The 25,187-nt window shown below is 36.3% G+C and overlaps 1 protein-coding gene across 1 annotated transcript; it reads left to right on the top strand.

The window, feature by feature from the left end:
* Positions 1-1,422: 1,422 nt before the first annotated feature.
* LTV1 (LTV1 ribosome biogenesis factor) lies at positions 1,423-23,864 on the top strand. Its single transcript, XM_069819944.1, has 8 exons — positions 1,423-1,754; positions 2,238-2,378; positions 4,375-4,603; positions 6,206-6,380; positions 10,508-10,667; positions 12,961-13,284; positions 17,805-18,053; positions 23,530-23,864. Exons 1-8 carry the CDS (start codon positions 1,752-1,754, stop codon positions 23,641-23,643), a joined length of 1,395 nt encoding a protein of 464 aa, XP_069676045.1. The 5' UTR covers positions 1,423-1,751; the 3' UTR covers positions 23,644-23,864.
* The last annotated feature ends 1,323 nt before the right edge of the window (positions 23,865-25,187 follow it).

The raw sequence follows: 25,187 nt of genomic DNA, 5'->3' as shown, positions 1-25,187 counted from the left end.
ATTTTAATATTATCTTCCCATCTACGTCTCGGCCTCCCTAAAGGTCTTTTTCCCTCCAGCCTCCCAACTAACACTCTATATGCATTTCTGGATTCGCCCATACGTGCTACATGTCCTGCCCATCTCAAACGTCTGGATTTAATGTTCCTAATTATGTCAGGTGAAGAATACAATGCGTGCAGTTCTGTGTTGTGTAACTTTCTCCATTCTCCTGTAACTTCATCCCTCTTAGCCCCAAATATTTTCCTAAGCACCTTATTCCCAAATACCCTTAACCTATGTTACTCTCTCAAAGTGAGAGTCCAAGTTTCATAACCATAAAGAACAACCGGTAATATAACTGTTTTATACATTATAGCTTTCAGATTTTTTGACAGCAGACTGGATGATAAAAGCTTCTCAACCGAATAATAACAGGCATTTCCCATATTTATTCTGTGTTTAATTTCCTCCTGAGTATCATTTATATTTGTTACTGTTGCTCCCAGGTATTTGAATTTTTTCACCTCTTCAAAGGATAAATTTCCAATTTTTATATTTCCATTTCGTACAATATTCTGGTCACGAGACATAATCATATATTTCGTCTTTTCAGGATTTACTTTAGGTCATGGTGTACCCAACAATAGTGTCTGCAGTAAAATGCAGTTAAACATTTGTCCCGATCTAAGCTTATGCTTTTGATATAAGTGATTTTCATTTCTTTCATATTCTGCGTGTATGTTTTCTTAATTAGATTTGGTTTTATTCATTTGATATTAATGTTATGTGTTATTGCAACATGTTGTGGTTATATTAGTTGCACTCTTTGTTCAAATATGGCATCTGAAGAAAAAGGAAAATAGGTTTGAAAAATATTCAAGGCAAATCGAAAGGCAAGATAACATTTTGTATGTACTTACATCACAGAATTATTATTTATACGTGCCAGTACAAAAAAAAATTAATTAAATATTTAATCTGGTGCTCCACCCCTCACCTTCTCCTACATCCTCGTTGGTTGTGCTGATCCATGGTCTATGTCTATTCCATATTGTTTTCCACCCCTTGTCTCCCCAAACATACTGCAGGTGAGAAACATAATATACTGAACAGTAAAGAAACTGCATTGTACATTCAAATCATATTAGGTTGGTGGGAGATTGTGAATGTAAGAACCATAGGCAAGGATAAGTGATTAAAAACGTCCTATTTCAGGGGAAAATGATAAACACATCCAATACTTAAATGTTGGCTGCATAAAAAAAAAAGAAAGAAAGAAAGGGTGCATGCAGTATTGTGGGATCATTGTCAAATTGATAAACCTAATGGACTTTAAAGGCAATAACTTTTCTCCGGTTCACTGTGCTGCCATCTAGCGCCTGAAAAAGAAGTCATGTAATCGGAATTGCCTCAATGCACAAGTATACAAGATGCACGGCATGCACAGGAGCAACTATATACTACGGTATCCCTAAATTTCTACACGAGCAAGAAATAGAACACAAATTTAGTCTGAAGCTCTCTATCAGGAACAGGACTGTTTTTATACAATGTGTTGTGAATTTGATTTGGAGACATTTGACTTCTACTTTGGCGACTTTTAGGTAGCATTTGTTGGTCACAATGGTGAATATGGCTACTGGCATGCAATATGGTGCATGTGGCGTAATGTGTGAGGTTAAAATAAGGATTTATATTATGTTCATGTGAATATAAGCATATATTCCAGAAAATAAGCCTACAGAAATAGTATACATACTTCGTCCACAATGGTACGTAATAAATAATGAGAATATATTATCATGGTGTTATGTTATGATACATATATACAATTTTGTGGGATTACCAGTGGGCTATGCCCATAAACAAGTGTCAAATTATTTTGGTCTTTTCTTTCTGTTCCTATTATTCACAACTATAATGGATATACAATAAAGTTTACTTAATTTAAAAATAAATACAATTATTACGTTAAAGTTAGAATGCCTTTAATTATGTACTGATTCCCGGTTGGGGCAAGTTACCTGGTTGAGGTTTTTTCCGGGGTTTTCCCTCAACCCAATATGAGCAAATGCTGGGTAACTCGGTGCTGGACCCCGGACTCATTTCACCGGCATTATCATCATCTCATTCAGGCGCTAAATAACGTAAGATGTTGATAAAGCGTCGTAAAATAACCTACAAAAATAAAAATAATTACGTACTAGTATAGGCCTATATCCACGTTTTGTTTTAATGTCACATTTAATTTTCAGCCGAAATCTAAGAAGTTCATCGATCGCAAGAATGCAGTAACGTTTCATTTAGTTCATCGTAGTCAACAAGATCCACTCATTGCTGACGAAAAAGCCCCACAACATGTTCTTTTACCAGCAACTGTTGACAAAAAGAGTAAAGTAAGTATAATAAAAGTGAAACTTTTTTTGGTGAAACTAGCGCTGAGGTAATTCTGGTGATTTCGAAAGTGAAAATCGTTGAATTTATAAGTTTTTTTTTTTTTTCTTCCAGATATTTGATTGTACTATGTCCAATTGATTTTCGGAAGGGCTAGAAAACATGTAGGCTACGTTATGACGCTTTTGGTGATGGTTACCTAGAGTTGATTTCCATAACAGGATTTCGCTAAAATTCATTGCTATGCTGTATGGGCACTGGGGGATCCCAACCATGCAGCTTTCACGTTGTGATCTCTGCCTCTCTTTCCACATCCCCTCTCTCTCGGCATGTGCACAATAACAGCTGATGTGTGAAGGGTAATATAAACCACTCAGGAGAATCGGCCTGAGTGGCGCAGTCGGTAAAGTGCTGGCCTTTTGTGCCCGAGGTTGCGGGTTTGATACCGGTCCAGGTCGGTGGCATTTAAGTGTGCTTAAATGTGTTAGGCTCATGTCAATAGATTTACTAGCATGTAAAGGAACTCCTGCGGGTCAAAATTCCGGCACACCAGCAACACTGATATAACCTCGGCAGTTGCGAGCATCATTAAATACAACATTGTTTTTTATTTTATTTTTTTTTTTTTACTGAGGAGTTATGAAATAAGCTGAATATTGGAGGTTCACCAGCTATGCAGATACAGGGAGAATAGTCTAATCCAGCGTTTCTCAAACTTTTCTGGAGTGGGGACCACTTTTTTAAGTCAGAACAGTTCTGCGGACCACCTTACTCTTGTTTCCTTCGAAAGCAAATTTATCATTTATGTAGCATATTTTAATATACCAGTAAATATATTTACATTTTAATGTAGAAGTAATTAATTCAATTAATTTTATATTAGTATTAACTAATTAAGTTAATGTTAATAGAAGAAAATTTCTTATATCGTCATCTGCAAAACCATAGATAAAAAAATTAATGCAGAAACATGCCCGATTTTCAACAAGTAAAGATGCAATTTTGTATGTTTTGTTAAAGGTGTACGACGTTAAGTACGTGACCATTTCAATGTGCAAACTATTAAGGAAGTCATAAATACATGAAAAGTTTCGGTACTTTGGTCCTGTTATGAATTCAGGTGGTCCCTCGCTAGTTTACAGGCACGACGCCAGATGTGCAGGGAAAAGATGGCGAGAAACACCACGTTCATAGTGCTTTAAATCCCTCTTTTTTTTTTTTTTTTTTTTTTTTTTTTTGCTGAGAGTAGAGTGGGAAGTCGATAGACAGGTAGGGTAAATAAATTTCATAAAATGTCAGTACTGGGAGAAAAGGTGAAAGGCGATTGCCATGTGTTATTTACAAACTCGAGATTTTCAGCTGTAGTGTGATACACAAGTCGTTTGAATTTTATATTTGCTTCTATCTTTTTTTGAAGGACCACAAGGGCAGACCTCGAGGACCACAAGTGGTCCGCGGACCATAGTTTGAGAAATGCTGGTCTAATCAATATCTTTAGTGGTTAGTCGTATCATAAAACAGTGATGTCCAGTTTTTTAAAAACTTGTTAAATTTATTAATATAACATAGTATGTAAATTTTAATCTGGCGAAGCATCAGGAGTTCACGGATACTAGTGGCCTCTGATTGGCCAACAGAAACATGGTTAATGTTCGCCGGAAATCACCATGCATTTACAATGTAATAATAAGGTTGTCTGTAATATAGAGTGTAACAGTTGACAGAGATAAGAGAAGATTGAAAACAGAAAAGAGAGAGAGGGAAAGAAAAAGTGTCATGTGGAGGGTGGAGGGGGGAAGGAGAGGAATAGTTGAGAAGGGGAGATAGGAGGGATTATTCGGATGGAGAGCCATCTTATAAGTTAAACAAGCTTAAAATTGTTTTAATTGTAAGCTCTACAACAACAGCTCAAGACATGTTTACCGTCTAATACTAAATGTACTGTATCTGGTAAATTAAGTAACTGTATTAAAGTAATTTTGAAATATCTTTTATTAGACATCTGATTCAGAAAAAAGAAAAGAGGAACAGAAGAAATTTGGAATATTTTTTGACGACGATTATGATTACTTGCAACATTTACGAGATGCTAACCAAACTGCTGTTGATTGGGAACCAGTTGAACAATCCTCTAATCAAACAACCAAATTAAAATTACCATCTTCTGTATTTGCGTCAGAAGTTGAAGAAGATGTCGGACTCTTGAACAAGGCAGCACCTCGCTCTGGTAAGTTTATTACTATCTTCGAAATCTGTAATTCTGATTTAGTTTTTGTCTATTATCTTACTCTTACAGTATCTCGCATGGTGATTATATTAATAACTTCGGTTTTATTATTTGATTTTAGCTGGGTTTCAAGTGTCTTTCCAGGAGTTATCTCGTTGTTGTGATTATTATTATTATTATTATTATCTTCATAATATTTATAATCTTATTCTCAACAAATATGATTTATTGGTTGTGTATCAGTGATCTACTCCAGATTACATCAAGCTGCCTCAGTAACAGATTTAAAGACTTTACTTGTATTGTAAAACACTTTCCGAAAAATAAAATATTTCAAATAATACACAATTTCGTATTCTGAAATATTTGTCTGTTCTAGTAATTAAGTTTCGTATTAACCTTCTTGGTATAACCAAGATATCGATTTTAATTGACAAGCTTCATTAGACATTTATTATTGTTATTATTATTATTATTATCATCATCATCATTATCATCATCTATTATTGTTGTTGTTGTTATTCACTACTACAACTTCTGCTATTGTTACTAGTAGCATGAACTTGTCTTAAACTCTAATGGATCAGGATTCAGTTTCTGGAAAAAAAGAGGTTGTAGTGTAACCTTCCCGGCTCTGTGTTGTGCAGTTTTTATTTCATCAGAGTTCTTCATCCCTGGTTCAATTGAGGGGTGCTCTGCAATAACAAGATATATCCCAGCCCTTGCCCTTGATCCCACATAAATAGATAGATCATTCCTTCTGGACTGTATAATTGGGACCGGCACTCCAGGTTGTCTTCAGTGGTAGGATTTCTTAAACGAATTCTATTAACTTTTTTCTGATTGAATATTGGTAAATGTTCTATGGTAGATGGGGTAATTAAATACGCTTTCTTTTCCTGACCAACACAGTGATATTGTTCAAAAAGCGTTAATTGAAAATATCTAATGTTAACTGGTGGCCGGGTAGCTCAGTTGGTAGAGCAGCTGGCTACGGACTGGAAGGTCCGGGGTTCGATCCCAGGTGGTAACAGGTTTTTTTCTCGTTGCCAAACTTTCAGAACGGCCCCAAGGTTCACTCAGCCTTCTATAAAATTGAGTACCGGGTCTTTCCTGGGGGTAAAAGGCGGTCAGAGCGTGGTGCCGACCACACCACCTCATTCTAGTGCCGAGGTCATGGAAAGCATGGGGCTCTACCTCCATGCCCCCCAAGTGCCTTCATGGCATGTTACGGGGACACCTTTACCTTTTACCTTTTTTTTTTATCTAATGTTAACTAATGTGCCCAGTTGCGTTAAGGATGGCATATTTTAAAAGGTAGGGACAGAACATTCAAATCCCATATTAAAAGGATTGGGTCCTTGAAGATTACATGCTACTACTGCTACCAGTTTTGCCATCATTGTTGTTGTTGCTGACATTATTGTTGTTCTTGCTGCATTATTGGAGTTGGCATTGTTGCTTTTCTACATTCATCAATCTTGAGAGCATGTATATTATTTGATTAATATTTTTATGAAAACAGTGATTACCAATTTCTATAGGAGATTTGGCATTTGAACTTCCATATTGTCTAATATTATAATTCTATATGGTAAACAGGACCCCAGTTGGATTGGGATCCAGATATTGTTGCTGCATTGGATGAAGATTTTGATTTTGATGATCCAGACAATGAACTTGAAGATAATTTCATTGAATTGGCTAATGCTGAGGACGGTGAAAATGACATGGATTCAGATGCTGATTCTTATGCAGATGGAGATACTGATGATGAGTATGTTACTGTTTACTGTTTAATTAAGTTTGTGGTGAATTATTTTTTCCCTTCCACCCTCTTTGACATGAGCATACAATCTCTCTCACTCGTCCAATCTTGTTTCCTCACATGGCACCATTCACTTTTTTATTTTTACTTGCCGTGCCAAAGATTGCTTTCGTTCTGTTAAGAGCTTATTTGCCTACTTACAGTATTATTACTCTTTCAGATCAATCCCAGCCTTGATCTAGTGTAATCCTGGTATTATTTGATAGGGATTCAAGTAGTATTTATGTTGCCGGTATAGACTTAGTTATCACTCTAAAACAGACCTGCAGAACTCGTAAGTAGGGAAATATGACGTCAACCTCACTCCACTTCTATTGGGGATGATCGACTTCCGCGTAGAGTTCTCTCGCCATCAAAGGTCCATCAGTGGCGGCATGTAATTTTCAAAAAGGATTGTAATAAATTCATTGTTTTCTATAATGCGTTATCTCGTTTCAAGATTTACAATTATGCTAGATTTCCTGTCGGTAGTTTCTCTGAGATTTCTTTGCACTTAACCTGGTTTAGACTTTCGGAAACTTTCCTCCTATCACCACCTACGGAAACATAAATTTATAGCATTAAGTAATGAACCTTGAAAGTCACTATTAATTTCAATTCAAAATGAACACAACAAGTAACATCCATGACCAGCCTCATGGTCTAGTGGTCAGAGCTTCTGGATATAGTTCATGAGGTCCCGGGTTCGATTCCCGGTTAGAGCACAGGAATTTTTCCTTAAAGGGGATTATTCCTGTGTTCGTCCACGGTCTGGAATTTAGGTTAAGTTTAGATTTAAGACCTCTCCTGGCACCTCATTATCATAATCATCCTATCACATCATCGGGGTAATGTAACTCCGCCTTCCAGGCGCCCCAACCTCAGAAGTGGGTTACAACTAAGCCACAGCCAGGAGAGAAGACCAGAAATGTCGAAAAGACAACCTGGTGGCATTGGATAAAAAAAAATAAATAACGTCCTTAATTTAACAGTATATAAATAAATAATATACAGTTCGTAATAATGAACTTACCCGAAAGTTTGTGCATTCCATAATTCTTAATATGGACTTTGTTGAAATGTGGTTTAATATTGAAATGGCGAGTAGAAATAAATTGGATGGGACACAGTAAACAAGCAATTCTTTCGTCTTCAACAACAAAATAATCATATTACTATTTCCTTTGGAAGTAGTATTTCTTCATGGGTTTAGATTTTGCCATGTTCCAGTTCTCTTTAAACTGCAGTAGGCTTATTTATCCATCCATCCATCCATCTACCTACCTATCTATCTGTCTGTCTGTTTGGCTGGAGTACGTTACAATGTTGAATGACAGCATTGACATCCGATCATATAGCTATCACTCACTTATCAACGTACAATTTATTTATCGTCCTATTATTAGTAAAACCAGTTAAGACCAGTAATGCAAGTTTTGTAAAAACAGGAATTAAAACTTTATTAATGCACGAAAAATCATAATAAATTCTTCAAATAAAGTAATTGGTTTGTTGCCTGCAAGCAACATTTCGGACTTATTTCATTTTAGTAGAATACAGAGCACGGAAAGACAAGTCGGGGACTGTACTTAACTTATTTTACACAAAAAGTGGATTTAATCGGCTTTACTAGTAATAGGACGATATATACATAGGTAGACCTTCTTACATTATACGCACACAAACATTTTAAAATTTATTTTACATATCTTTTAATTTACTTATTTCCCTCATTCATTTTTCTCTTACTTTCTAAAGGTATGTTCCTAAGGATTTTATTATCTGTTCATTTGTAATTCTTGATAGCGTATTGTATACCTGCCTCCGCGTTGATGCAGCCAACCGTAACTAGAACGTCATGACCACACTGGTAGAAAAGGTGGGTGGGGTAAGAAAGGGGTGTAAAGCAGTCGCTCTTGGGAGCTACAGTTCTGCAGATCTGCTCTAAAGTATTGATAAATACACATACACACACGAGATCTGATCGAAGAGTATCCTACCTGTGGTTGTGAGAGAGAAAAAAAGTTTACTTTTCGAGTTCCCTTCCAAGTAGGTCTCTCTTAACTTCACATGTCCTTCCATTGTTTGAAGCACTTTTCATAGTAATTTTTCAAGTTCTCCAGCATGGTCTTCATTGCCTCAATGTCTTTAAATCTAGAATCATTTTGTGATAACTTTAATTTGGGGACAGCCAAGAAGCCATGTCTGGAAAGTGGGAGGCCTGTTGAACCTGTTGGTTCCTGTTCTTGGCAAAACTTTGATGTTCTGAATGGGCAAGAGTATGGTCGTAATGAGCTTTCCGTCATCATTCAACCACAGTTATGGCTAACAGACTCGTTAAGTAAGCAAAAAACAATACACAATAGTGATATGCTACATATTAAAACATACTTTTTTTTTCATTACGTAGAATTCATGAACTGTTGAAATGTTATAGGTACTGGTAGTACATATCAAAGAATAAATTACCTATTTTCGTTTAGAGAAAATATTGTCTACAGTATTTTTAATCTTCATTGTGATTACTCATGTAAGTTCTGCAGCCTCTGACACAGAAAAAAGAGTCATCACAAGAAACATATGAAGGGTTTGTACAAAAAGTCTCTCTCTTAAAGAAGTAGCATTTACTACAGTAAAACCTAGATAAGACGCGCCCGCTTATTACGCTATCCCGTGTAAATACGCTTTTTTTTGTCCGGTCCCTGCACATTTCATATATAACACCTTTATAAAATACCCCGTTTGTTGCACTCAAGTCCCGCATAATACGCTGTTTTTGTGGAATATTTTCGATGTAATTTTCAGCAATGTACTGTAACAGCAATGAAACTTCTTGGTCATTGAACTCACTGGTGCCATTAACCTGAAAAGTATTGGTATTCGATCCTTTACCTGCGATTTAAACCTTCATACTTCATACCTTAGTGTACTCCACCCTCTTGTTTATTCGACTCTTTACCTGAGCGCTTAAAGCCTACATACAGTTACAATACCTCACCCTCTTGCTAACCCTCGCTCTCAAACAGCATTCCTCATTCAGCCATAATAAAATTCTGGAAATTTTTGCTGGGTAGTTTGTTGTCCTTTAGTGTATTGAAGTGTCTGTGAATGTGATTACAATGAGTGTTAAACGAAAAGCCCTCTCTGTGTCGAAAAAATTGTAAATCTTACGAAAGTACAATGAGAACAGTACTCTTACTCAGAAACAACTCTCTGATTCATTAGGAATCCCAGCATCGACATTAAGAACGGTAATAAAAAATCACGACTCAATCACTGCAGCTGTGACGTCGCCGGGAGGATGTAATTGCAGGAAACTGAAGTGTGGTAAACATGAGGACTTGGAGAACATGCACACGGCAAACAACTATAAATGACTTTTTTTCCGAAAAATTAAGTACAGTACATATTGTAAATGTCTTTGACGTACAGTACAATAATTACATAATGGAGTAATACTGTATTACCTTTCATGAATCATGTATTTCAATAAAGAAAAATGCTAATAGATACTGTATACAAGTCAAATTAGTATACCCGCCTAATACGCGGTCCCTTGAACAGCGTCTTATCGGGGTTTTTACTGTATTTCTAAGCCCTCTTACTGAATATCCACAGAAACAATTACTTTTACAACATTCCTTCAGCAATACCGATTTTCATAAACAGGAAGTTTTTAGAAATGATTACAGAGTTGTGTTAGTTTTTATGTTTGTGCAAGATTAATGAAATGTACTGAAACCATACAATTTATGAGAGAAGTCAGGTACTGTATAAAATATTAATTTAGTGTAACTTCACTACATACTACTTCATTTCACCTTGTTTGTAACCTCACTGTACTGGTAGAGTAAAAGCTGGAGTCATAACTTTCGTTGGAGGCAAAAAATTAATCTTCTCTTGTTCAGAGATACCTTCGCTTTTAAAACTGAACAATGAACTTTCATTGCTGATGGTGTTCACTTGGTCTCTTTTGGTGATACTATGAGAATAATGTATAAGTAAATATTCAGTGGTTAAATCATAAAATATCACTTCTTTATTTATAGAAGTGTCTTTAAATTAAAGATATGAAATATTATTATGATTACTTGCAGCATGAATGTGTCTGAGGATGATGATGTGGGCAGTCTCAATGGACCACAGTACACATTTGCAGAGGAAGAAACAAAGTCACAGTTCACGAATTACTCAATATCGAGCTCTGTCATGAGGAGAAACGATCAGCTAACACTCCTTGATGACCGTTTTGAACAGGTAATTGCTCAGATATTTTCGAAAGAAACTGCTCTTAAACATCAAACAATGATAACCACCTTTCTTTGTTACCTGTCAGTTCTTTCACAACGTAATTTATGTGTACTAGCCTTATAGATGAGGTTAAATATCAAACTTCTAATTAAACTTTTCTGAAATCATTGTTTATTGCTAACACCTTCAGGTATGGCTTATTAAAAAATTCCTGAACTTTGTTGCGATGTGAAGAACTCCTCCTGATGCAGTGGTGTCCATGCTTGCCTCTGGTTTAAAGTGCCTCAGGTCCTAACCTGACTGAAGGCAATGAATTTGTCAGACGACAAAATCCTAGATATGATTTTCTTTAGGAGGGAAGTAAATTCGAGTTTTCTAGGCCATTAATAGTGCATTTTATAGAAGACTATTACAACATTTTACTAATTAATTTTGTAAGTAAAAAGGCAAGCCTACATTTCCTATACTCTATTTCAGCCATTCTGATTGGATTGACAACTCCAAACAATTATTACTGTTGCAAAGCATTGGAGACATTACATGAAATTTGTGTAGTGAGAGTCAAAACTCCATCATTATGGAAACGTAACTCTACAAATTGCTGTATTGTTTTGTGAAGTCCACACCTGTGGAGTAACGGGCAGCCAGTCTGGCTGCGAAACCAGGTGGCCCGGGTTCGATTCCCGGTCGGGACAAGTTACCCGGTTGAGGTTTTTTCCGGGGTTTTCCCTCAACCCAATATGGGCAAATGCTGGGTAACTTTCGGTGTTGGACCCCGGATTCATTTGACCGGCATTATCACCTTCATCTCATTCAGACGCTAAATAACCTTAGATGTTGATAAAGCGTCGTAAAATCACCTACTAAAATAAAAAAAATTGTTTTGTGAATTTTGTTGTACGATTTCTTGTCACAGTTCTTTCGTTACAAATTTAGCAATATTATTAGCTTGGTTGTAGATTCTTTTTTATTGAACTATTGTTCACACACTACTTGCAACCTCCGAGAGCTCCATGAAGATGGGTAGGCATCCAAGTCTTGCAAATATTGGGAAGCCAGGACTAAAATGATGAATTAGAAGGACAAATTGGCTTTTTAATGTTGATGTTCTTTACCCATTAGTGAAATAAATATGTAAATTATTGAAGAACTCATTGAAGTTTCCTTTAAAGGTACGGTCACACGTCGCTACTTTTGCAGCGCTGCAGTACAAAAAACTGCGCAACTCTCGTACTGCGATGTGTGAACAACGGTGCAACCCGAAAAGTAGCGCTGCCGAATCTGCTGCCCGCTACTTTTCCATGCTGCGCGCAGCTTGACGTGTGAACAGGGTTCTCAGGGTTGCAGCCGCAGCATTTTTGATATTGATTTTGTTGAAACTTTTGCTGCGGTTGCGACCAGTGTATCCACACCTGTGGAGTAATGGTCAGCGCGTCTGGCCGCGAAACCAGGTGGCCCGGGTTCGAATCCCGGTCGGGACAAGTTACTTGGTTGAGGTTTTTCCCGGGGTTTTCCCTCAACCCAATACGAGCAAATGCTGGGTAACTTTCGGTGCTGGACCCCGGACTCATTTCACCGGCATTATCACCTTCATATCATTCAGACGCTAAATAACCTAGATGTTGATACAGCGTTGTAAAATAACCCAATGAAAATAAAAGCAGCCAGTGTTGCCACCCAAATGCGCCAATGATACTTTTATTGTTTGGATGTATTTTAATGTTAGATGTGATGAAAATAAATTATTTGTAACCGTTAAATGCACAACACAGTCTGAGCATATTTGCTGACGATATAATTCATTTTTTTTAATTTTCCGTAGCGTAGTTTCAAACAGGAGGGTTGCCAACATTGATTACGTGAATATGCTGTTGGTTATCATTTAAGTATATAGGCGTTTTTAGAAGCTTTATAGTAAAAATAATGCCAATTTCTGAATACTAGTTAGGACAGAAAAGCAAATAATAGATAAGTAAGCTTTCGCATGAGTTTCTTAATAATGCGAACATAACCACAAAATGTATATTGAGAAGTCAACACGGAGATGGGAACCTGCAGCATGACTGCGGCTGCAAAAGTAGCGCCTTGTGTGTGAACAGACTCGCAACCTCCAGTTGCAACTTTTGCTGCACTCGGGTTGCGCAGCACGAAAAGTAGCGTGCAGCACGCTACTTTCGGCTTACGTGTGAACACGACACGCAACTTTTGCAGCTGCAGTACAAAAGTTGCACTGCAAAAGTAGCGACGTGTGACCGTACCTTAAGTTATGAGTGTTCTAATTTTTTTATTGTTTTAACAGATGTTTACAAGTTGTTACGGAGAAAGTGAAATCGGAGCTTTAGACTGCGATGAAATTGAAGGACATATAGAGCCTGATTCAGAACTAATGCTACAGTATGCCGAAAAAATGGAAGAGGAACGTAAAATTAATAGACCAATTCTTGAACCTAGTAAGGAGTCAAGAGAACATGAAAAAGATAATAGTTGCACCGACGGAGAAGAGGAAGAAGAACTTGTACCATTGGAAGTTCCACAAGATACAAAAGAACAATGGGATTGTGAATCCATTTTATCTACTTACTCAAATATCTACAACCGTCCAAAACTCATTGCAGAACCAATGGTAAGGTTATAATTACAACTTTAACGTGGTGTTTCTGTTCTCTGGTGTTCAAATATCATATCAAGTGGTCTGGACATTGGCTATTACTTACTTACTGGCTTTTAAGGAACTCGGAGGTTCATTACCGCCCTCACGTAAGCCTGCCATTGGTCCCTATCCTGAGCAAGATTAATCCATTCTCTGCCATCATATCCCACCTCCCTCAAATCCATTTTAATATTATCTTCCTATCTATGTCTCGGCCTCCCTAGAGGTCTTTTTCCCTCCGGCCTCCCAACTAACACTCTATATGCATTTCTGGATTCGCCCATACGTGCTACATGCCCTGCCCATCTCAAACGTCCGGATTTAATGTTCCTAATTATGTCTGGTGAAGAATACAATGTGTGCAGTTCTGTGTTCTGTAACTTTCTCCATTCTCCTGTAACTTCATCCCTCTTAGCCCCAAATATTTTCCTAAGCACCTTATTCTCAGACATCCTTAACCTATGTTCCTCTCTCAAAGTGAGAGTCCAAGTTTCACAACCATAAAGAAGAACCGGTAATATAACTGTTTTATAAATTCTAACTTTCAGATTTTTCGACAGCAGACTGGATGATAAAAGCTTCTCAACCGAATAATAACAGGCATTTCCCATATTTATTCTGTGTTTAATTTCCTCCCGAGTATCATTTATGTTTGTTACTGTTGCTCCAAGATATTTGAACTTCTCCACCTCTTCAAAAGATAAATTTCCACTTTTTATATTTCCATTTCGTAGAATATTCTGGTCACGAGACATAATCATATACTTTGTCTTTTCGGGATTTACTTCCAAACCTATCTCTTTACTTGCTTCTAGTAAAATTCCCGTGTTTTCCCTAATCGTTTTGGATTTTCTCAACATATTCACGTCATCTGCATAGACAAGCACCAGTTATGCTAAATGACCTAGTTAATACAGCGCTGTTAAATAATCTACAAAAAAGTATAATGAAATAAAGAAAAAAGAAGTAGCTTCCTGTGTAGTACATGTATTTCTTCCCCATTTTTACGCCAGTTCATTCAAATATTCAGATTTAATTTTCAGTCTGCCTCATTTACTCTGAATGGAATCTCAGAAAAAATGAAGATCTACCTAGCAACCTATTCTGTTGTAGTGGGTCAAAGAATAGACCACACTCTGTTGAATTTTAGAATGAATAACAACATGCTTAAATAAAAAGAAACAAAAATGCTTATTAAACTTTACTTTACTTACTGGCTTTTAAGGAACCTGAAGGTTCATTGCCGCCCTCACATAAGCCCGCCATTGGTCCCTATCCTGAGCAAGATTAATCCAGTCTCTACCATCATATCCCACCTCCCTCAAATCCATTTTAATATTATCTTCCCATCTACGTCTCGGCCTCCCGAAAGGTCTTTTTCCCTCCGGTCACCCAACTAACACTATATGCATTTCTGGATTCGCCCATACGTGCTACATGCCCTGCCCATCTCAAACGTCTGGATTTAATGTTCCTAATTATGTCAGGTGAAGGATACAATGCGTGCAGCTCTGCATTGTGTAACTTTCTCCATTCTCCTGTAACTTCATCCCTCTTAGCCCCAAATATTTTCCTAAGAACCTTATTCTCAAAAACCCTCAATCTCTGTTGCTCTCTCAAAGTGAGAGTCCAAGTTTCACAGCCATAAAGAACAACCGGTAATATAACTGCTTTATAAATTCTAACTTTCAGATTTTTTTGACAGCAGACTAGATGACAAAAGCTTCTCAACCGACTAATAACAGGCATTTCCCATATTTATTCTGCATTTAATTTCCTCCCGAGTGTCATTTACATTTGTTACTGTTGCTCCAAGATATTTGAATTTTTCCACCTCTTCGAAGGATAAATCTCCAACTTTTATAGTTCCATTTCGTACAATATTCTGATCACGAGACATAATCATATACTTAGTCTTTTCGGGATTTACTTCCAACCCTACTATCTCTTTACTTGCTTCAAGTAGAATTTCCGCGTTTTCCCTAATCGTTTGTGGATTTTCTCCTAACATATTCACGTCATCTGCATAGACAAGAAGCTGATGTAACCCGTTCAATTCCAATCCCTGTGTTATCCTGAACTTTCCTAATGGTATATTCTAGAGCGAAGTTAAAAAGTAAAGGTGATAGTGCATCTCCCTGCTTTAGCCCGCAGTGAATTGGAAAAGCATCAGATAGAAACTGGCCTATACGGACTCTGCTATAAGTTTCACGAAGACACATTTTAATTAATCGAACTAGTTTCTTGGGAATATCAAGTTCAATAAGAATATTATATAAAACTTCTCTCTTAACCGAGTCATACGCCTTTTTGAAATCTATGAATAACTGATATACTGTACCCTTATACTCCCATTTTTTCTCCAATATCTGTCGAATACAAAAAATCTGATCAATAGTCGATCTATTACGCCTGAAACCACACTGATGATCCCCAATAATTTCATCTACATATGGAGTTAATCTTCTCAAAAGGATATTCGACAAAATTTTGTACGACGTCAACAAAAGTGATATTAGTTACTACAGTTAGTCTTGTCCCCCTTCTTAAAAATAGGCATGATTATGGACTCCTTCCATTGTTCTGGTAAAATTTCCTTTTCCCAATTTGCAAGTACAAGTTTATAAATTTCGCTAGATAATACGCTTCCACCCTCTTGTATTAATTCTGCTGGAATTTGATCGATACCTGGAGACTTGTACTTTTTCAGATTTCCTATCGCAATTTCGACTTCAGAAAGTGTGCTTATTAAAGTACAGCATAAAAGTGGGTGTCTGGGTTAATCCAGTGACTCAGTTCGGTTGTGTACCAAAGATGCTGTAGCCAGCAGTGCACCAGTTGGGCCTAGGCGCACTCAAAATGTTAGTAAAATTTTCGCATGTCATTTATTTAAAACGTCGAATAGGTTTTCCTTTTGAGTGTGAAATCTTGTAGCTTGATATCAATACTAGTATGTCATTCCCCATCAACTGTTCTGTGTTTGTTACTATAGTTACTATTTATATTTAGTGGCGTTTGCTACCAGCTGACTGCTTGCCTCACATACACAGGCTTCAGCAGAGGTGAACAATAATTCAACCAATATGGGATCAGCGTGTAGCATATTGCAGCGAGTTTTCGAGTTTAAAGTTAAGAAAAAAAATGCCTGACAAATTATTTCGAGCGTTTTGCAAGAAGAGATTACTGTAGTTGAGTATTTCAGATGGAGGTGTCAAAAATGTATCGAAGCAGGAGAAAGATACTTTGAACATCTCTTGAGACACAGGTCAGATGTGCCTGTATTCATTTTTAAATTGTCTGTAAACATTTTCCCTGCTAAACAGATTTTTGAAACTGAAATTACTATCATAGAAGTTATGGTCAATTTCGTGGTAACTGTCCGAGGCATATAACAGGGAATACTGCTGAGCTTGCGATCTGAGGAAAGCGTTGGGCCTTGTAGCTGCTTATGAAACCAGATTTTGCTACTCACTGCAGCACCCATATTCATTATGATACTAGGTGGGCACTGGTCCCATATACTGGCCGAAATTTTCTCAATTATAAATTTTCGGGGCTCGAACACAGAGAATAATACCTTCATTGGGTTCAAACTACAGGCTGTAATTTGGCGGAAGATGTGCATTGTGTATACAAGTTTTAAATTTTTCCTGTCTCTAATGAAGAATTATAAGTTTTCTAGGCTCAAACCCAGGAAATAATGCCGTCACTGGATCCAAATTACAGACTGTAATTTGGCGGAAGTCGAGCAGTGTGTATACAAGTTTTTAGATTTTTCCTGCAATTTTTTATGTCTCTAATAAAGAATTATAAATTTTCGGGGCTAAAAATTCAGGAAATAATGCCGTCACTGAGTCCGAACTACAGACTGTAATTTAACGAAAGTGGAGCATTGGGTGTACATGTTTTTGGACTTTTTCTGTAATTTTTTATATCTATAATGATGAATTATATGTTTTCGGTGCTCGAACTCGGCCTTAATCGGTTCCTATGTTGGCGGTTCCATAGACGAACCGTTCCTAATACAAACATAATCTTTGTAATAAGACAGAAGTATTTTACACTCTTTGCGCTTCTTGTACTCTCTGCTCGACCTGCATTGGGTTTTTATCGAGAGGAAGATTGGCATAAGTAACAATTTTCGTTACAGTGGAGGCAGATGAGTTAAGGTTGGTAGCGCAAAAAGCGCAAGAAGTATGTTAGCACTCCTTCAGATGTTAAAGCATAGGGGGACAAATACTGCAGTTGAGCCAAAATTTCTTCCCCCATGAAACTCGAACCAGCACTCATTCTGTATCACTAGTGTAAAGCATGACACTTATGGACAACGTGTCTGTGGTGTGGATCTTTTTTTCTTTTCATGTAAACTGTATTTTTAACAAAGTTGAAGTGATTTCAAAAGTGTTGTGACTTGTGAATTACCTTGCATAAGCATATAAAGCTAGGGGCCAAGTATGAACTTGTCAGTTGTATTACACGGCTTTTATTTAAAGGTTCCAAAGAAAATACGTGTTTCGGGACGAACTGGCATCCCACTTGGTGTGTTAGATGGCAGTGATGGTGGAGTTTCAAAGTTAACAGCACGAGCCCTAGCCAAACATAACAACACCGATCATTCAGACCATGATGCTGATGGAACAGAATCAGTAATATCAACATTGTCTATGCTTTCTGTACGTCCTAAAAATGAAACACCAGAGGAGCGCTCTGAAAGGAAGAAAGCTTTACGGCAATACAGAAAGGTAAGTGCTACTCATTAGCCTATCTTATGAAGCCTGAAATAACCATATAATCCATGTGATATACTGTTCCTTCAGAATTTAAGGGAGTCTTTATAAAAATTCACAAACTCCATTTTCAGCTGAATTAATAATTACAGGAAGAAGTCTCTCTAAAAGATATTTAATGTTTTTTCTGATACTTGGACTTAAGTTATTTGACTAAAGACTTCGATAAGAATAAGCTTAAATTTATTTGTCATTTTATGAAGTCTGTCAATCAGAATTAATAGTAAATGGTATACTACTAAACAGTACTATTTTTAAAGGTTATCTCCGTGTTTTTCTACAATTAGCACCCATTTTAAATGTCTAATTCATTGGTTACCCTAAAGAAACTTAGTCACATCCATTTACTTTTCTTAAAATAAAGTGAAATTTAACATTTATACTTACATAGAGTGATTAATGATTATGGACCTTTGGACCAGACTCTGAGGGATGGTAGGTCTTGCATGGATAGGGTTGCCAACTTTTTGAAGAAAATACTGGAGACTAAGGAATCGACAAAATTTCACATAGGAAATAGACAAATTATTCAGTCAAAATAAAATTATTCAGTTCAGTTACTAAAAGTTCAGTCCCTTGTGCAGACACTTGTATTTCCCTATTTTGACTATGCTGACATTTTACTGACTGACCTTTCCAGCGACAACAAAACGAAACTTCAACGTGCTCATAATTTGTGTGTACGTTTTGTAAGCAATGTTCGTAAATATGATCACATTACCCCATCCCTGGAAGCAATAGGTTGGCTTAAACTAGATAAGAAGAGAAATTTACATTCACTTCTCCTTCTCTTCGAAATCTTGAACTCTTCTATTCCTTCGTACCTGTCGTCTCGCTTCACTTACCTTTCTTCCCACCACAATCTGAACACACGCTCTCGCCATGAAACAATACTAACAATACCATCCCATCGAACCCCCTCATACTCATCCTCTTTCACAATAGCCCTGCCAAGACTCTGGAATTCGTTACCTGCTAGCATCAGGGACTGTCGAAATAAAATTCAATTCAAACGCAAACTTACTAGGCACTTGGTCAGTAATTGAGACTCGTTCAGACATGGTTTCTTGTAAATAGTTCTCTTAATCTATTACAAAATATCTCAATATCCAATATTTTCATCACTATAGAATTTTGTTATTCTAGGTTTAATTTGTAATTTAGTAAATTCAAAAATATTCTTTGTTCTTAATTTCTATGATAAAATGTCTAGCTTTCATTAATCAGGTATTCTTTTCGTACTTTAATTTTTATTGTAATTGTAATTGTAAATTTAATATTAATTGTAATCTTATTGTTCATGTTATAGTTGTAATCCCCTGGTAGAGGGCAGAGAAGGCCTGACGGCCTTATCTCTACCAGGTTAAATAAATAAATATTAATACTAATACTAAAAAACAACACTTTATTCTACACTTCGGCAGCTAGACGTAAATTAAGAGTATTTTGAGACAGATTTTGTCTCGTGTAATAGCTGAAGTAAATTGCAGTTTCGAGCTCTGATTTGATTAGATGTGTCGTGCTCCTGCTTGGAACCTTTCCTCAATTATTGCTCATGAGATGAAACTCCCCTTTGTATGAGCATTACTACTTGGTATGCTTAGAACGAAACTAGCCATTTTTTTCCAAATTTATAACATTAACACTGTTTGATTTTAAACAGGTCAACATTAAAACCCAAAACCCATTTCTAGCAAGCATTACCTTCTATAAAGACTGCACATGTTAATGCATTTCTTGAACAACAAAATTCATCACATAAATTATCATCAGAAAGTTACACAACACAGAACTGCACGCATTGTATTCTTCACCTGACATAATTATAAACATTAAATCCAGACGTTTGAGATGGGCAGGGCATGTAGCACGTATGGGCGAGTCCAGAAATGCATATATTGACATATTGACATATTGATTTATTGATATAGTTCACAAGTACAAAACTTAATAATATAACAAAAGATCTATAAACAAATGTAGTTCTACATACTAAATATACAATTTCCTAGACTCATTATTTTATCGCAAATCTCAATAATTTATTGGTTCAAACTTGCACTTACGTCTGGTTTTAGTGCATGTTTAAACCAATAATGATAACCATTAAGACATTAAACCTTATTTATCTGCTCCTTTTCACAATTTAAATGTAATTATTTAGGTCTTATTTTAATAATAACTTATTATTCCAATTAGGTGATCAGATGTCGACATACTGTAAGTCATGAACCTGAATTAGCTGACTCGATACGTTCTATATGTAGGTTGTCTTTATTTCTTACAATATTTCCTTGTCAGCAGAAACGTTTGCGTAACTTCAATGAAGACTACCGCATACCTGCTTAAAAAGAAACTTGACAAGTTGCTTACATAATCAACCTCAATTTAGTTTCATTATTGTGTCGCATGTACTCATTATCAATTAATTACTATTATAATGCCTACTAAATTTATTATAAATGCATTATTATTGAAATTAAGACATATTAGTAAAGCAATTTATAAAGTCAAAATTATCTTCTGAACCTTTACTAAATAATATAGCTATCTGAATACATTAATAACTGCCTTAATTCTCTATTTTCAATTTTTATTATTTTAAAACCTTGACGTAATTCTATCTTTTTTCAAAACCTGTCTGCTTATCTAATTTAATTAATAATAAGTGTTTCTAATTTTAGGAAAATTTAGTCTTTGCTGATGCCTATCTCTTAGTAGGTAGTTTCGTTCAGTATCTATAGTTTTGATTGAATCTACTTTATTTCTGATAGAGTTTCTATTTGTCAATTTACCTCTTAATAACTGTTCGTCACCTTCTCCTACTCCATCGGTCGGTAACGCACAGTTCCTCCATATTGTAGCACTAGAAATGCATATAGAGTGTTAGTTGGGAGGCCAGAGGGAAAAAGACCTTTGGGGAGGCCGAGACGTAGATGGGAAGATAATATTAAAATGGATTTGAGAGAGGCGGGATATGATGATAGAGACTAGATTAATCTTGCTCAGGATAGGGACCAATGGCGGGCTTGTGTGAGGGCGGCAATAAACCTCTGGGTTCCTTAAAAGCCAGTAAGTAAGTAAGTAAATTATCATCATTCACGGCAAAATCAAATATTTAGGGTCCACACCTGTGGAGTAACGGTCAGTGCATCTGGCCGCGAAACCAGGTGGCCCGGGTTCGATTCCCACCAGGGCAAGTTACCTGGTTGAGGTTTTTTCCGGGGTTTTCCCTCAACCCAATTTGAGCAAATGCTGGGTAACTTTCGGTGCTGGACCCCAGACTCATTTCACCGGCATTATCACCTTCACTTCATTCAGACGCTAAATAACCATAGATGTTGATAAATCGTCGTAAAATAACCTACTAAAAAAAACCTACTACTCAAATGTTTAGAATTACAATTTTTACATTGTGCAAAAATAAGAGAGAAAATGCTTGAAGAGAAGAAAAATATGGGAGCCGGAAGTCTGTTAAAAATTAGGGACAAATACGGAGATCTCGGGAAATACAGGAGGGTTGGCAGCCCTACACATGGAGGACTTCCTCCCCCTTTTTTGTCAGGAAACTCATTTCCTCCGATGCGTCATTTAGGAGCTAAGTGATCTTATGTTATAAGTTAATGATATATAATCAGTAGCTGTGTAGAAGCATGTAATGGACATATATACAGTAAATAAAAATAAACAAATTAAGAATGTTGTATTAATAAAAATTACCTCTTAGCTCCTCTCATCTCACTGAAAGTTGTCTAATGTCCAGGCATGAAACCAAGCTCCTGAGGACACGTGTCATCGCACTGAAGCATTATAGAGTATTCATTGGCAGAATTTATTCCATTTTGAACCTCCTGTCACTTTCCGAAGTTCGTAACAAACTCACTCAAACATCCTGTGTACTCGATGAAAGAATTTTTTTTCGTTGTTGGAGTAATCATCATCATCTTTCTCACAGGTTATAGTCAATATCAAAGCAATTGACTTCAACATGTAAGTGGAATGTCAAACAATAGAAGAACTGTAATGGTCTACCAAAGTTTTCTTTCCATCGTTTTTGAGGACGTCCCAACGACCTTTTTCCTGTTAGATTATAATTCAGGATTCCTTTTGGATTCTGTTGTTTGACATTCGATTTACATGTTGAAGCCAATTGCTTTGATATTATATTGATGTTGTGATCCAGAACAGGTATCATTTGGAGCTCGTTCAAGACATCTTCATTTCTTTTCCTATCCCATTTCGTATAGCCTGCTGTGTGGTGCATGAATTTCATTAAAGTTCACATTAACACTTTGTTTGTTAAAAACATAAAATTACTTAGTCATACGTTAAAAAGTGATACAATTTTTAAAAAGGTAATACGTATACCTTCGACAGACGGCCCATTTCGACGTTATGTCACGTCTTCATCAGTGTCTCTTGAACTACTGGTGATCTTAAATTCTGCGATGTGCATTTGTCGATTGTAGGGGCGGGGGTGTGTTGCTCTTATGGTGGGGGCTGGTTGTTTGTGTGTTATGACGTATCATGACGTTGAATAATGTGTGGGTATTGAACTGTAATTGTGTGTTAAGTATATGTTGTGGGTGTGCTATTGTATGTTTATATATTTCGTATTGTTCTAAGATGTTTAACTGTGAACTATTTGGTGTGATGTGTAAAATTTCCATATCTGTTTCTATATTATTGTAGTCATGATTATTGTTGATAATGTGGTCTGCATAATTTGCTGTGATGTAGGGTTTGGTTATAGCTTTAATAAGTTCATTATATCTTGTGTGAAAGGATCTTCCTGCCTGTCCTATGTAAAAATGTGGGCAACTATTGCATTTTAGTTTGTAAACCCCAATTGAATTATATTTATTTGAATGTTTAATGTGATTATTTAGCTATTTCTGTGTTGTGTTGTTTGTTTTGTATGCTATCTTGTATTTTAGTTTTCTGAATGAAGTTGCAATTTTGTGGGTATTGGTATTGTGATATGTTAATGTTATGTATTTATTCTCGCGTGCTGTTTGTGTTGGTTTGGTCTGTTTTTGTTTTGCCTTTTTACTAGTGTGTCTATTATGTTAGGGTTGTATCCATTGTCTTGTGCTATATATTTTATTGTGTTTAATTCTTCAGTGTAGTTGTCATTGTTCATTGGTATATTAATTAATCTGTGTGTCATTGTACGGGAAGCTGCATGTTTATGTTGTATGGGATGGTTTGATGAATCGTGTATGTGTGTATGCGATTTTCCGGCCATATTTTATGATAGACTTGAAAACAAGAAAATGTCCCTCCAATTAATTGCTAGCCAGGAGGTAACGTTGCAGTAATGAAATATTAAATCTATACATGGTTTGTCAACCCCAATTGGGAGCCAGTGGTCTAACGAAGGAACCCTTAAATGGACATAATTGTTAATGCTTATTTGTCTTTTTAACAGGAAAGAAGAATGGAACGAAAAGCAAATACTCTTGCTTTTAAAGAGGAAAAGAAGAGACAAGAAAAAGTAATTCTAAACAACAAGAAGAATGTCCAAGGCATTCACATGCTTTGAATTCTCAAACGTTATTGAAAATATATTTATTCTTGCTTTCTACTTTGTGTTCTGAGTGTCTTTTTGCGGTGTGAAATATCAGGTGGCATTGTGTTGTAAATGACGTCATCTCTGCTGCTTTCACTTCTAGATCTCGCACTCAACGCAAGCTATATTCATTATTGAGCAGCCATATGTAAGGTTTTGTTCATCGTGCAGTGTAATATAGCAGGCCCAGCAAGTTTTAAAATGATCTAAAGAACAATTTTTCGGCATTAAAGCTCCAAACCTTACAATGATCCATAACCTAGTTATGAAATTTCGACGAATCACAAATGTTACAGATAAAAGGCCCAGAAGACAATGTACAGTTCTCACCAGAGAAACTTTAGATGGCACTGCTGATTGCCTATAAAATTCATTACATGTTTAGTGTAACAAATTGGAATTCTGTAATCATCACTGTAAGTAGCAAACCTTATGATGGTACTGTGATAAAAGGTCTGTAAGTGGGCAATCCTGATTGTAGGACCACATTATGTGAATCAGGTTCATAATGGAGAGATAATCCATTTAACCCTTTTCTCACATGACGCCTGGTTCCATTTCCGTGTCTGTGTCAACTTGCAGAATAACTAATAATATTACTCCTCTGTAAAGGAAGTCCGGCAGTTTCAGTATGAGCTAAACATTGCAATCTCTTATATTCAGTAATGTGTAAGGTACATAATATTATGTTTACTTACGCTGCCACACGAGTGGTTTCTCCTAGTTTGTGGTCACTAGAACACATACCACCTGGCATTCCATATTCTGAACATTCAGTCAGTACATCTGGTCATTTGTATATGTGTTGTAAAAAGTTTAAATATATAATTTTACAAGAATTTAGTCTGGAGTTCTTTCTCTAATAGAAACACAATAAAGAAGTGAGAAGTATGTTGTAGTTAGAGTTAGAAATTAGGATATTGAGCATTCACATAGATCAGCAAATACAGTTTGTACATAAAAGTGGATCTGAAAGTGAAGAAACAACAAAAATGTTACGATTAAGCATGATGATGATGTATTTAATGACATTTTTTAAGTAAAAAAGTACAACAGGATGCAGGTTGTTCCTAATGTTTGAATTTCTACATAAATAAATGCTAAAAGAATGCAAACAGATTGGCTGAAAAGATGTAGAATTATTGAACAAATTTATAGCAGGTCAGTTTAATCGCAAAAAAATGCAGGAAAAATAACACACAAATTTAATCAAATTAACCTTACATAATATAGTACCAAAGGTTGACTTCCAAAGCAAATGTTACTATATGTGGACGAAATCCAGTGACAGCCAAAATTGAAAAATAAAAATAGATAATCGAACAATTGTCAACTTTCACATAAATACATACTTACTCACTTCTTGGCGCTAAAGGTCGATGCGACCCTTGACCTCCTTCACAAGAGCTTCCCACCTCTCACAATCCAAAGCTTCCATCCTCCAATTTTTCTTTCCCATTTTTTCTTAAATCCTTTTCTGTCTCATCAATCCATGTACTTCTAGGTCATCCTCTTTT

This window comes from Periplaneta americana, chromosome 3, assembly GCF_040183065.1.
Source record: "Periplaneta americana isolate PAMFEO1 chromosome 3, P.americana_PAMFEO1_priV1, whole genome shotgun sequence".
Lineage (NCBI taxonomy): Eukaryota > Metazoa > Arthropoda > Insecta > Blattodea > Blattidae > Periplaneta > Periplaneta americana.
This window is presented reverse-complemented; position numbering and strand designations above follow the sequence as displayed.